This window comes from Podarcis tiliguerta (genome assembly GCF_965153285.1).
Source record: "Podarcis tiliguerta genome assembly, chromosome: 12".
NCBI lineage: Eukaryota > Metazoa > Chordata > Lepidosauria > Squamata > Lacertidae > Podarcis > Podarcis tiliguerta.
In genome coordinates, this window is record NC_139545.1 from 48,135,449 (window position 1) to 48,149,799 (window position 14,351).

The window sequence follows — 14,351 nt, forward strand, 5'->3', positions numbered from 1 at the left end:
TCATGCCCTCTTTTCGCTTGCAAAGGAAAAAATAATTGTTTGACTGTATTTATTTACTTTTCATCCTGCCAGCTCCACAATGGCTCAAGGTCACATCCCAGGAAGGATTATGTGAGAGCAGCCAGCAAAGTGTTCAGACTCTGATCAGGCCCGTATATGCGGGAGAATTAGGCTGTCATAGAATGAAGTGTGCTACTCGTTTGTTGATGACTAGCCCACTTTTGACTGCTCCTTCACATTCGTAACAACACCTCCCTACAAATGGAAAGCGAGCACTGAAAAGGCAGAATATATTCTATCCCAGCCCCCAGCTGCTTTGGTTTTCCATTTGCTGGGAAGTTTTTAACATTGGTGAGCATTTAATAATGTGACTCTTCACCCCAACTTTATATTCTGCTTGTGCCTAAGTTCTGATGCATGGGAACATCATGGTTTTGTGCCACTGCTGTTTTTAATTAGCAAATATTTCTCAAGACCCAGCCAGCACGAGCAGACTCTGCCCTGCCAATGAGGCAGCTGCTTCATGTGGTGAATTGAGTTTTAAGGCTAGTAAGAGAGTTTTAAGGCTAGTAAGGCTATTATTTATGATAGACATCTTGTCTATCATAAATGAATGGGAGTTGGATAAGAGCAACGGTGTTTGGTTGGAAAATTCCCACTGGATTGTGTTGTATATCTGCGGTGATGCTTTTTGGAGAATATATATATTTGGCTTAATTTAACCATATGCAATGGACATTAATAGGACCTCTCTTTCTTAACTATGCACAAGAGGGCAATTGGCTCAGAAGACCCAGTAAACTTCTGCATCTGCCACTGCCTGCCCTGACTCATGTAGGGAGGGACCACAGTGCACTGACTGGAAGGGGGGGAGGGGAAATTCTATCCAGTTTGCATTGAAAGGCAAACTGTCCAAATCCTTGCTTTCGGAAAGAAGCAAACTGAAAAGCAGCCACCCTTCAAACTCCCAACTTTTCAGAATTTTGCAAATGCAGTCTTCCAGCCAAGCAGTGTGCAGAAAAATGCACCCACTAGGCCAAAGCATGCAGATATAAATGCATATTTTAGGGGAAACAACATTCTAAAATGTATTGTGTTGGCTGAAATGGCTTGCAAAAATGTGAACATTTCTCAAAACTGCATGAGTTTTATTTCAATAAATTTGTACTGAAATGCTGAAGAAATTTCATGAGGATTTCTTTTTATCTTTCTTTTAATGTGGAGGAGGGAACTGAGGACTGGTAAAACAAGAAACTGGGAGAACCGGAAATGGATACATTTGTCCAATCCTTATGGCAGAGCACATACTTTTCATGCAGAAGGTCCCAGGTTCAGTTGCTGGCATCTCTAGCTTGAAGGATCAGCCAGCAGGCAATGGGGGGGGGGGAGTCCTCCCCTCTGCCTGGGAGCCTGGAGAGCTACTGCTGGTCAGAGCAGACAATACTGGGTCAGATGGGGAAGGCAGGAAGATGGAGTAGTTGCCCTATGCTGAGTCAGGCCATTGGTGCCCCCAGTGTCTGGCTGGCAGGGCAGAGCACAGAGACGCCCACGGGAGGCGGAACAGGAGCCAATGGCAACAAGAGTCAACTAACTCTTCTTTTGTCTTGCTCCCTGCTGTGTTCTATAAGGGCAACACTGAGATACGGATGGGGAGGAAGCTGTCGGGCAGTGCCACCCTCTGGACTGGCTGCAGGTAGGCAGATAGGAGCTCGTTGAAAACAGAGGTTGGTGGGCAGCGCCCCCTTCATGCTAATGGGGCAGACTCCAATCTAGCTCAGCATTGCCTACAGCAACTGGAAGAGGCTCTCCAGGGATTCAGGCAGATCTCAGCTCTACCTGCAATTGAAGCTGGGACCTGTTCTGCATGCGGAACAGATGCTCTGGCCCTGATCCAGTATGGCAGTTTCCTGTTTGCTGCAATGGCCCCTTGCTCCTCGCATGCTGTATTCTGTCCTCAGCTACTCAGCTTTTGCCTGGCTTTGCCAAGCACTACTCCACTCCCTAACCTCGTATGTCCATGTTTCTCCTAGCAACAAGCAAAGCGCAGCCTGGCTTGGGTGCCTAGATGTCCACTGAAAACGATACAATTCATAATGTTACTCACACAACAAGAAGCAAGGGGTAGTGCATGTTTTCGGTGAAGACGGCCGGCTTTGAAATCTGCATCGGCAATTCTAGATAAGAGACATAAGGAAGCACTTAAGTTTGAGGAGGTTGTCATTATGCTGAATGATATTTTTCTTTTGCTGGTAACACGGCGGCGCTTCTCAGGAACAAAACGGCGTTCCATAGACTAGCTTGGCAAATAACACCTTAACAGAATATCTACACCTTCAAAGAGGAAACCTGCCCAGCATTATCGAAGATGACAAGGAATCTGGCGTCGCTTGGACATGCACCAAACATGCAATTAGTGGCCACTGATATGTATTATTTCCCCCTGTAGGCAGGTGGACGAGCTGCAGAACCGCAAGGCAATATTTTGGAAGCACTAGGGGAGGGAAAGAGAGATACTACGTGAAATAAAAATATCCCACAGCGAGGAGAAGAAGGCTGCTTTCCTCTTTTCCTGCTTTCAGGGGTTTTTGAAGACAAAGGGTTCTTCTTGTGCATTTTAAACACCAGGGGTTTGATTGCAACTTGCCCTGGTAGAATAAAACGAAGCAGAAAAGACTTAATTGGATGAACTAAATTAAGAAGGAGCATTTTGCAGGAACAGCGCACTGGTTGAAGGACTGCGTCTTAGAAGAACAAATAATGGTGCTTCATGTTTTTTTACCCCCTTGGGTGCATATTGGTGCAGACATAAAGAGGCTGCTGCAGGAGATTCTTCCTGCCTTGGTTTATTTTCAAAATAAACTACAGTGCACAAGGACAACATCCTGGCAATCAGTAGCCAGATTAGCCAATAGGTTTAAGCGGTTTGCTTTGCAATCTTCTCATGACACTCTTGCCTAATTAATTTATTCCATCAGACTTGCTAATAGATAGCTGATTTGTATCATTAGCCTCAGGACAGCCAACAACTCGTGGCTTTAAATATATTTAAACCAAGGCAGAGATAATTCAGCATGTAAGACTGGTTTTGAACATACAGCTAGGTCCCGAGGAAACACTTGTGCAATTACTGTCAGTATATATTTATAGCTCTGTCCATCAGCACATACCTATTCCAAGGCTCAAAGCAGATGATACATTTATATCTCCGATCACATTTAACGTGTCAAGTTTTTTTCTTTTAAATAAGGAGTTGGGGAACCCTTTGCATCCTACTGCAGTTCCTGCAAAAACCATCCTTCCTGAAGAAATTACTGTTGCTTCAGGCATAAAGCATCATTCCTGGGCCAAACAGAAGCTTCAGGGGAGCCACCTTTGTCAAGTCCATGCTGGGGGGCGGGTAAGGGTTAACCCCCTTCCTCCCCACAGAACATGCTCTTAAATCTGATAGAGCCTGCATGGGTTTATTTTTTAATTTGGGGGGGGGGGATTTCAATTAAAGAGCAGAGACAAAAATGCGTAAGACATAAAGAAAAGAAAAAGCTTACTGTAATCATGAATCTTGATTTCTGTGTATTCCACTTTGGGCATCTGTCTTTCTGCTACTGCCTTCTGCACCTTTTCATTTACCTCTAGGTCAAAGAGTTCTGGAAGAATAGGGAGAGAAAAATAATCCAAGATGTCATACAATGCATTTGTTAATTCTATACTGACAAAGAGCAGCCAACATATTTTTTTCCCATTATGCAAAACTGGAGGGAGGGGGAAGTGGAGAAACAGAAGCACAGAATTTGCAAAATGGGCAACAACTAGTTGGAATATGATGGCCATTGGGAAGCTGACAGCGCAGGTGTGTGTTATGAGAGAAGTTCCTGGTATAGCTCAGTTGGCAGAACATGAGACCCCTAATCTCAAGGTTGTAGGTCTGAGCCCCACTCAATGATCCCTGCATCGGTCCCTTCCAACTCTAGTATTCTGTGATTTTGTAATCTCTGAACTTTTATTTTAGCACAAAGCAAAAGTCTGCTGAGTCTGCAGAAGACTGTCCTCTTCAAATAAGCCTTCTAAGAAGAGATTTTTTTTTTAAAAAAATCCCAGTCGATACATGTATTAGATTCGAAATAGTTTTTATACATGTAATCGTTTTAACTATTTTTACACACGTAATGGTTTTTATTGTTATTGTGCAATTGTTTTATATCTGCTTTTATGGCATTGTGGAATTCCTTCAAAGTGCTTCATAGGAAGTGATCTATAAATGAATGAATAACCACCATTCTGAAGCTTCAGCCCAACATTGCCCATTCAGAAAACCAACCAACTCATACTGATCTGCTGTTCGACGTTTATTATCATCTTAATTATGTTCAGGAGCGTTTCTCCTGCTACCATTGATCAATACTGGCTGCTCCAGGTTTTAGCTGCCACTAACTGCAGGTTTCCATTGCGACTTTACTGTGTGGTGCTGTTTCTTTTTCAATTCCTGCAGTCGATCAATAGATAACTCAAGAGAGAGGGAGGCAGGGAGTCATTAAATCCAGCCCTTCTCACACTTTTCCTTAGCATCTGATCAGCACCACTGATGCCTCCTCCTCCTAATGCATGACTTTACCTGGATTGGGGCATTGGAGCATCTATACTTCTGATAGGGATTTGCACTCAGGAATCAACAAACACAGAATCCACGTGGTGCAAAGGAAAGGTCTACATTTAGTGTTTCTTCAGAAGGAACACCAGTGTTACCTATGCTCATAATAACCTCAAGCTAAACTCTACTTTAGGGACGCGGGTGGCGCTGTGGGTTAAAGCCTCAGCACCTAGGGCTTGCCGATCAAAAGGTCGGCGGTTCGAATCCCTGCGGCGGGGTGCGCTCCCGTTGTTTGGTCCCAGTGCCTGCCAACCTAGCAGTTCGAAAGCACTCCCGGGTGCAAGTAGATAAATAGGGACCGCTTACTAGCGGGAAGGTAAACGGCGTTTCCGTGTGCGGCTCTGGCTCGCCAGAGCAGCGATGTCACGCTGGCCACGTGACCCGGAAGTGTCTTCAGACAGCGCTGGCCCCCGGCCTCTTGAGTGAGATGGGCGCACAACCCTAGAGTCTGTCAAGACTGGCCCGTACGGGCAGGGGTACCTTTACCTTTTTAAACTCTACTTTGTTGGTAACTCTTTTTTTTAATCATGTGCATATTTGCAAGGTATTGATGATGCATCCTAGAGATTGATGCACGTATTTGACAGGGAAGCCAGTGAGCTAACAGGCTGGGAATTTGAGGAGGAGGAGAGATTTTCATTTATGCATGAATTATGATAATCTGTGCTTGGACCACCCTAAAAATGGGGGCGGGTGGATGGACGACAAAGCTTCTTTCTCCCCTCCACCCGAGTGTATCGTTTCTGCAACTCATAATCATATGCTGGGCTCAAGTGTTTGTCTCCAATGAATTAAAAAGGAGAAGTAGTATCACAAAAGCCTGCCAATTCCAATCAGTGTGCCCCCCCCACTGCTATTTCAGCAGGTGGGTTTAATGGTTCAATGAGTATTCAGACTTGTTCCTGAAAAGCCTGCTCTCATCTTTATTGAAATCATAACCCCAGCGAAAGCTCCAAAGCAGCAGACTATTAAGTTTGGTTAAATGTTAGGATCCTCATTTAATTATGGCTCGCACAATTAGCTTTATCAGCAGAAAGAGGCTGGCCACGCCGGGACTCCAGAAAAGCCATTCTATTTGCTCACATAATTGCATCAAGAGGAAGGCGGGAGCTGAGTGGGAGAAACAAGAGGAGACTGACATATCTCCCAGAGAATTCTCAATTTATTTCCCTGCCTTGGGACCGCTGGGAACTCTTGTCTGCGCAGTACAAATAGCCGGCTCTTAATTAAATGTAAGCACACCATAATATTTGGTGGGATTTACAGTTATCTGATTGCTGCAGAATAGTCCCTTAATGTGGCCTCGTATTATGAAGTAAATAGAACTTTGCTAACAGGAGGCCATCACAATGGCTTTCTTTATCCAATATGGCAAGAGAGCACCGTATAAGAACCAGGCATACGATAATCAAATGCAAAGCGAGGCAATTTGGTAAAGCTTTGTGCTTGCCTATATTTATTTATATCACACTTATCTGGGAGTAAGGCTGCGTATACAGCATACATTTTGAGCACATGACTTTCCCCAAAGAATCCTGGGAACTATTATATATTATATATTGGGAACTGTAGCCCTGTGAGGGGGGTAAACTATGGTCCCCATTTTGCTTTGGGGGGAAGCCATGTAGTTTAAATGCATTGTGTGTATGCAGCCCAAGTCCCACTGAACTTCAGAACAGACACGGCTAGGATTGCAATGGCTATATGGTTATTTTGCTTTTCCTTAGCCTTCGCTTCCTCTATCCCATCTCCAGCTTCACCTTCCTCATCTTTAGCCTTGCTTGAATGCATTTTCTCGAAGGTAGTTCTGTGCTGAACTTTTGAAAGGTTTTGGTTTTGCCACGAAGGTCAGCCATCTGTGGTGAGTGAAAAATCCTTACTTCCTAATCTTCTTTACAATTGATTCTGCATCTGTTTGTAGACCTTATTCTCCTGATCTGGTGCTTCTTGAGAGGACATTTGCCTCCACTGTAATCTCCTAAACTCAGCACTTCCCAAACTTGTTGGACCACTTGGAAATGAGGATCATTATTATTTAATGCATCTATAAGCCACCTTTCTCCCAAGTTGGGATTCAAGGCAGCTTGCAACATGTAAAAACAACATAATAAAACATATTTAAAAACAACACAATGAAATAAAAAGTAAAAAACAAACTAGTAATTAAAATACACCAGAACACCTTTAGAGCCAGCAATTAAAACACAGTTTGTCCAGTAATCAGCACCATTGGCAACTAACTTTCTGAACAGGAAGGTCTTAGCCTTCTGGCGACGTGAACGGCAGCCTTGTCCCACGCCCGGTAAAGCTTTGTTTTGACTATCTGCCTTGACGGGTCCTAAAGGCTCTAAGATGCCTTAAGGCGTTTATTTTAGAAGTCTATGGTTTTATGGATCAGATTATCTTTACTTTTCTCATAAATTTTCAAGAAAACGCGGAAGTTAAAGACTGTTAAAGGGAGCAGGGCTCATTAACAGCACAACCTGCCCTGACCTGCAGTTCTGAGAAATTCCCTCCCTATTTTCTTGCTGATATGAGAGGGAAGAAACGCTGCAGGCAGCTTTCTAATGAAGCTACGAGTGCTGCCAAAAAACAGACAAATATCAGGGACTTCTTGCCTGACAATGACCTAAATGAGATCTGTAGAAATTTCCCTACAGCAAACAGTTATGAGGTTCTTGCTCCCAGTACTACTCATGAGGAGCCTGCCGGCATTGTGGATGGCCCACAACTAGCCTCGAGCCTATGTATGAAGGAACAGAGGGAACAGACTCTTGTGTCCCTGCAAAAAACTTCACCTGAACTATCCCAGCCACCAGCCCAGTTAAATAAGGACCGTGAGGTACTGGAACTGCTAATTTGCCAGACTGAGCTGATAACACACACCATCACCAACTTATATAAAAGGCTGGATGGGATCGAAAAGAAGCTTGAAAATGTTTTTGGCTTGTTCCGCTGCCTCCCCTCACTTCCTCAGCTTAACAACACTGTAAACTCTGCACACCCCTGCCCAAGTGTGCAGGCCAACCTTGCACAAAAACAAGTGAGATGCCTGCCCAACCAAGTACAAAACTTAAGTTTGCAACTCCAGATCAGCAAACTTGCAGTACTGGTGGGAAACCACCCCTTGAATTATAATAAATGGGCGGATAAACATTCGGTCATAAATTCCCTGACCCAACTGCTGGGGCAGGCACTTCGCCGCGCAGATATCGCGGACATCACATGGCTGCCTTCTGGACCTTACATGAGACGTATGGTTATTAACTTTAGATCTGCCCATCTCGTTGCAAAGATTCTAAAACTAAGAAACCATACAAGGAAATGGCACATTTATTTCACAAGGGTATTCACTAATCTGACCCGTACACCACTACGCACCAGGACAGGTGCTGTCTGTGACGATGCTGGGCCTGTGCGCCATAAAGAACAAATAGACAGGGGAATGGAGCCGGGGACCCCAAATAAGGGCAAATCTATTACCCCACAGGGAGTGGCAAGCCTGCCCGCAAATGACTTAATTGATTTCCTACACCCCCCGCTTGGTACCTTGGTCTCTACGTGCAACGAGCCTGACATTGGACTACCCAAGCAAGACCAGTCTGAAATGCTCTCGACCTCATATGCCTCGATGCCGGAACTGGAGGCTTCCATTATTCCAAGCCCAATACGCAACCAAGATCCACAGCTTTTGTCAATTTTTGACCCACTAACAGTACCGACGCAAGATACAGCTGTTGACCTGCTACCTGTACAGACTATACGGGTCGGCAAAACCCTTGCTCTCCAAAAACCTGCTGAACATCATATCGGCAACGATGCCATCGAAGATCCTCTGGGCCATATCAACCAACTGGCCCCTCGGTTAAAGCCATCACACTTACCTAGGGTCCAGCGACCTCAAACCTGGAACCACCAAGCAGGGCAGAAAGAGGAGGAGCCCAACTTAGGAGCCTCAAACCACCGGAAAAGAGATTGACTGCCACTATTTCCACCATCACCCTATTTCCACATTCTATCTTGGAATGTGGCGGGATGGCTATCTAAGCAGGGCGATGTCGACCTTCTGGATTTCCTTACAAAATTTCAGATCATATGTCTACAGGAGACGTGGTGTTTAGATCTCCATGCCCCTTCTCTACAGGGATACGAAGCCTTTGTTACCCCCGCGTTAAAATCAAATACCCGAGGCCGACCTAGTGGTGGTTTAGTCACTTTTATATCCACTAAGCTAAAGTGCAAGGCCCGGCAACAGCAGTGGGTGAAAAGTAACAATTTACAAATCTTACTTGTTTCTAGCAGGGAAGGAGGAGATTTTCTCTGCTTTAATTTATATATCCCTCCCATAGGCTCCCCTCCCCATTCGTTACAAATCTGGGAAGATTTAGAGCTATGTTTGGAGAAGGCTGAACTAGAACTCCCTGGCATGGATATCCTGCTGGCAGGTGATTTCAACGCTAGGATAGGAAATAACATTAATACGTACTGTTCTAAATCTCAGTTCCTGCCAGAGGCAGATTGGTTTATTCCCTGGTCCTCTGACGACAAGGTCTTGAATAAGGCAGGCATTACATTAATGGAGACTGCCTTCAAACATAATTTGTATAATTTGCATGGTACCCATATGGACAGGTCAGGGGGTTTCTTTTCTTTTCTTGGGCCTAGAGGTGCGAGCGTTATTGATTATATCCTGGTCTCCCCAAAACTCTTGGAGAGGTCACAGGGCTTCAGCACTTTCAATAGAATTGAGAGTGATCATCTTCCTATATCAATTTCACTAATTCCCCGTGGTTTGGAGGACCCGCAATGCCGCAATCACTGTGCAGACCCACCTCTAACTCTGGCCCTTCGTAGACGTAAATGGAACAGCGACCTGGATTTTAAAATCAAACAACACCTGCATTCATCAGACTTACTGGCCTTGAGAGACCAGTGTATTTTATCTAATTCTGATCCCTTTTCAATATTTCAGCAGGTCTCAGAGTCGCTCTTCCCACTACTTACGAGCTCCAATCCTCCCAAACAATTAAACAACTCGAGGACCTGGTTCGACAAAGACTGTAGGAATCTAAGATCTTTGCTTAGGAAATTACAAAATAAAGTAAAACAGGAAGGGACCCTGTCCTCAATAGAAAACCTGCACAGGTGGCGCTCTCATTATAAAAACACTCTAAAACTCAAGAAATTCCTATACAGAAAGGAACAATGGGAGGCACTTGACAAAGCGATCAAATTGCGGGACGACAAAAAATTCTGGGAAATTATTGCTCAGGGAGTTTCACCCAAAGGGAAAACTATAATCAACAGTATTTCACCCAACTTATGGTACCAACATTTCTCCCGGCTATATACAGCTCCAAACATTGCTAAACCGAGCCAGTTCCCTTCTCTTAAAAATGATCTATTAATGGGCTGGGATCCTGTTACCGAATTAGAATGTTTACAGCTAATTAAAACACTCAAAAATGGCAAAGCTCCTGGTGAAGATATGATTCCTCCTGAGGTGTTTACATTAAATGCCCAGTGGTGGGCTGCTTTCTTGGCCCAATTTTTTACGGTAATAAATGATACATGCAAAATCCCAGAAAACTGGAAACTGAGCCTGGTAGCCCCCATCTATAAGAAGGGAGACCCCCAAGACCCCTCAAACTATCGCCCCATAAGCCTCCTGGACATTGTGTATAAACTTTACACTCGCTACCTGCTAAATAAACTGGTTGACTGGGCTGACCACTCTAACTTGTTTAATCCGGAGCAGGCAGGGTTTAGAAAGGGCCATAGTACAACAGGCCATTGCTTGGTACTACAGACAATGATAGATAAGTATACAAAGGTACACAAGAGCAAACTTTTTGTGGCTTTTGTAGATCTTACATCTGCTTTTGACTCAATCTGTAGGGACAAATTATGGCAAAAACTATATGAGACGGATATTGATAGACGACTTCTTAATATACTTAGAGAGTTACATTCAGACACCACAGTTAAAATCAGAACCGGGATGTCAGGCAACTATACTGACCCACTGCCACTGGGGAAAGGGGTAAAACAGGGTTGTTTGTTAGCGCCGTTCCTCTTTAATTTCTATATAAATGACATTGTTCAACATATGGCAAAGTATAAGTTAGCAGCTCCCGCCCTGGAAGGCAAACATCTGAATATATTGCTATATGCTGATGACATGGCTGTCATGGCACTTACTCGTAGGGGCCTACACAGCATGCTGGAGGGGCTCGCAGCTTATTGTGCCCAAAACTCTCTAAAGATAAATTATGACAAAACAAAAATTGTGGTGTTTACTAGAGCTCGCCAGACATTTAGATGGTCTTTAGATGAACACGTAATCGAACAGAGACTTTCTTTTAAATATCTTGGTATCACTTTCCAAGCTACATCTAGCTGGCTTGCCCACTTCAAGACTGTAGCCCTCCTAACACGTAGGACAATCGGTGCTCTGCTCAGCTTTTTTTATTTGAGGGGAGGGCAATTGGTGACCCCGGCACTAAAAGCTTTTGTAGGAAAAGTGATTCCCCAGATGCTATACGGAGTAGAACTCTGGGGATGGAATCAGAAGCTGCTAGAACGGCTTGAAATTCTTCAAAACTATTATCTCAAGAGGATTCTAGGCCTTCCTCAAGGAACCCCAGCAGCTCTCTTGAGGGTGGAGGTTGGATTACCCTCTGTGTCTGCCAGGGCCCACTTAAGATTCTTACGATTTTACATCAAACTTGCAAATACCACAAACACCTTATTGGCCAAACAAGCCTTTGTATCTCTTCAAAAGAATACCACTTGGCGTCAAAACCTATCTGAGATCCTGGTTAGATACACCCTACCGGAGTTTAACACCCTCAAACTGTGGAGCCCAGACAAAGTTCGGGAATGGATCCTGGAGAGAGACGCTCTATTAGATATCACAAAAATTCAGAACCCAGGGTCCTCCCACTGGCTTCCCCGACTGAAAACAGTCAAAACCTGTGCCAATTATTTGGCGAATATCACCAATCCCACCCTTCGGAGAGCCTTCACCATGGCCCGTTTTCAAACCATTCCTACGGCCTACCTGACAGGCAGATATGCAAAAATCCCAGCAGAGCAACGTATATGTCTTTGTCATATGAGAACCCAAGAGGATCTCACACATTACATGTTGTATTGTCCCATCTATTCGGCCTTCAGGGATGCGATGTTACAAACTATTCCCAAATCAATAGTCAACTCTGAGGACCAAGTAAAGTTTTTACTGGTGGACGCTGATCCACGGATTTCTCACGTGGTAGCGGTCTTTGTGGTGAAGGCTATGAAAACTAGGGTACGGTTCCTGGACGAAACGGTGAGGTCCCTCCCATTGTTTTCCTAACCTGTTGCTGTATCTTCTTTCCTGAATGGTGGGGGTTTTTGGGTAGTCTCCTTGCCGGGATAGCATGGCATGAATTTTAGCTTACTTTTATAATTTTATTGTTATCTTTTAATAATGTTTTATGGTATTTTGTGTAAAGGCATGGACCTCACAAATTTAATAATAAACAAACAAAACAAACAATCTAACCTCCCTTGGGAAAGAATTCCAGAGTATGGGAGAAGCTGCAGAAAAGGCTCTGTTTGCTGGGGATGTCAGCTGATCACTTAATAACTCCCCCCACTTAGTGCCACTATCATCATCAACAAAACCAGCTCTGTATTATGAAAATCTTGGGCCCTTAGGTCAGGGTGTTGAGAAGTTCCAGGTGACGTCCTCTAGCCTTCCTTTCCCCTCTTCTGTCGACTGACATAATTGCTATCCAACACCCCAACTATTATTCCACACTTCTAAGCAACCTCTTCCCCCTCTTCTTCCAATCTAAACCCAAAACACGGTTCATTATATTGTCTTTCAGCAGGCCTTTGACCTCTGGTGGGAACCTTGTCTTTCTTTCCAATTCCCCCCCCCTCCCCAATTACCGAAGTCTGAAATGCCTTCTCCTACCATGTGATGAACACTTACTTTGTGCATCTGATGTGTTGTGGACTGTTACCAGTGGAACTCTTGGACCTTGGAAACAGGGAGAAAGAAATGCATCACATTAAAAAAAACAGAGAGAGAGAGAGAGATGCATCTAAAAATTATATTTAAGAGCCTGATTCCGAATCCCTTGGAGCCAGCCAAGGATTACATTTCATGGAAGGCTGATCTAAGCAGCAAATCACCCAGGGATAATTAGCAACCACCAAACAGAAAGACATGTAAGACAGACAGCCTTTCCCGATGGAGTGCTCAGTATGTCTTCTCTAATTTGTCAATATTTTAATTAGCGCAAACATAATTAAAATCATTTGCTTTTTTTAGATGATTCCAACATTGTGCAATTTATGCCGCACAAAGCATTTCTATCTTTATGCACCTGATGGATGGGGTTCAAGAGAAATGAAAGCTTTAAAGATGCAAAAATTTCTGGATAGTTTACTGCTAACAACAACAAGCTGTCATGGCCCCCTGGCTTCAGAAATCACTGCAGGACAGGATGCGGCAAGGTAGATTAATGCAATGTGCTGGAGGTAGAGAAGAGAAGGCAGTGACTACTGCTGTCAAAGAAAGCATGCAGACAGATCTAGACCATTAGATCAGTGGTATAAGTAACTTCATTGCATTTTGTTTAGGTATACAGTTTTCATTCCCAGCTTCAGCTCAAGGGAAACCAGAACACAGCTGTGCACAGCACTGATTGGCTGGAAAAACCCAGTGATGTCACTAACACACACACACACACACACACACACACATCTGAAGCTGTCTTTCAAGGTTGTAGAAATTGATTCTCAAAAAAGTTCAGAATGGAAAGAACTGCATGCTGCATTTTCAAATCACACATGGTCCTTAAAAAATAAAGAAGCAGAGAGCTGCTTGGAATGGGGGAAGGGCAAGACAGACTACCAAACCAGCAGTCAATCTGCATGCCAGCATGTCAGTCAAATGTGTTGCAATGAGCCTGAACGGCAGGAGGAAGAAAGAAAGAAAAAAAAACGCAGGCATCTGCGTTTGCATGTGCATCTGTCCCCACTCAGAGTGTGATAAATACTCAAGTGCCCCTGCTTTTCTTCTGTGAAACGCTGGCGCATATGAATTTAATTATCCTGCTCACACATTCAAAATGCATGCAGGAAATGTAAATGATAAGCTCTTTGATGACTAAACATATTACGTGGAGTGTGAAATATTCTGTCGGAAATCAGCTTTCACAGTTTGCTCTCTTTCATTCTATTGAGAGGAGACAGGCCAGACAGAAAGTATGAGAATTTTGGAAGCACGCAGTCAATTGCAGCTCCTACTTTCCTTGTGCAGCAGCCCAGTGACTCTTGTTCTAGATCAGTGTTTCCCAAACCTGGGTCTCCTGCTGTTTTTCAACTACAATTCCCACCATCTATGATCATGGGTCTTGCTAGCTAGGGATGATGGGAGCTGTAGTCCCAAAACAGCTGGAGGGCCGAGTTTGGCCATCACTGCCCTAGAGCATTCAGGAACATGCCGGATTCCATCAATCTCCACTGGTGGCCATCTGAATGGGGCCACCACCCTTACAAGGGGGAATTGCCATCATCAGTCCAACGTTAACCAGATAATGGTCTAACCATGACAAGGCAGTGCACTGCACTCCCCCTCTTCAGTCCTCATAGCATGTGGGGCAATGATCCCACTGAGAATGTGCCCTGCCTGATGTGCTGGACCGAT

At 44.3% G+C, this 14,351-nt stretch overlaps 1 protein-coding gene across 6 annotated transcripts in view; it reads right to left on the bottom strand.

The window, feature by feature from the left end:
* DPP6 (dipeptidyl peptidase like 6) overlaps positions 1-14,351 on the bottom strand; it is a 486,229-nt gene that overhangs the window by 11,718 nt on the left and 460,160 nt on the right. For all 6 annotated transcript variants that reach the window (XM_083406243.1, XM_083406245.1, XM_083406242.1 and 3 more), the window contains exons 17-19: positions 12,630-12,677; positions 3,546-3,644; positions 2,105-2,174 (exon numbers count right to left, since the gene is read on the bottom strand). In XM_083406243.1, coding sequence (XP_083262369.1) covers positions 2,105-2,174; positions 3,546-3,644; positions 12,630-12,677 — 217 coding nt within the window. The remainder of the gene's footprint in view (positions 1-2,104; positions 2,175-3,545; positions 3,645-12,629; positions 12,678-14,351) is intronic.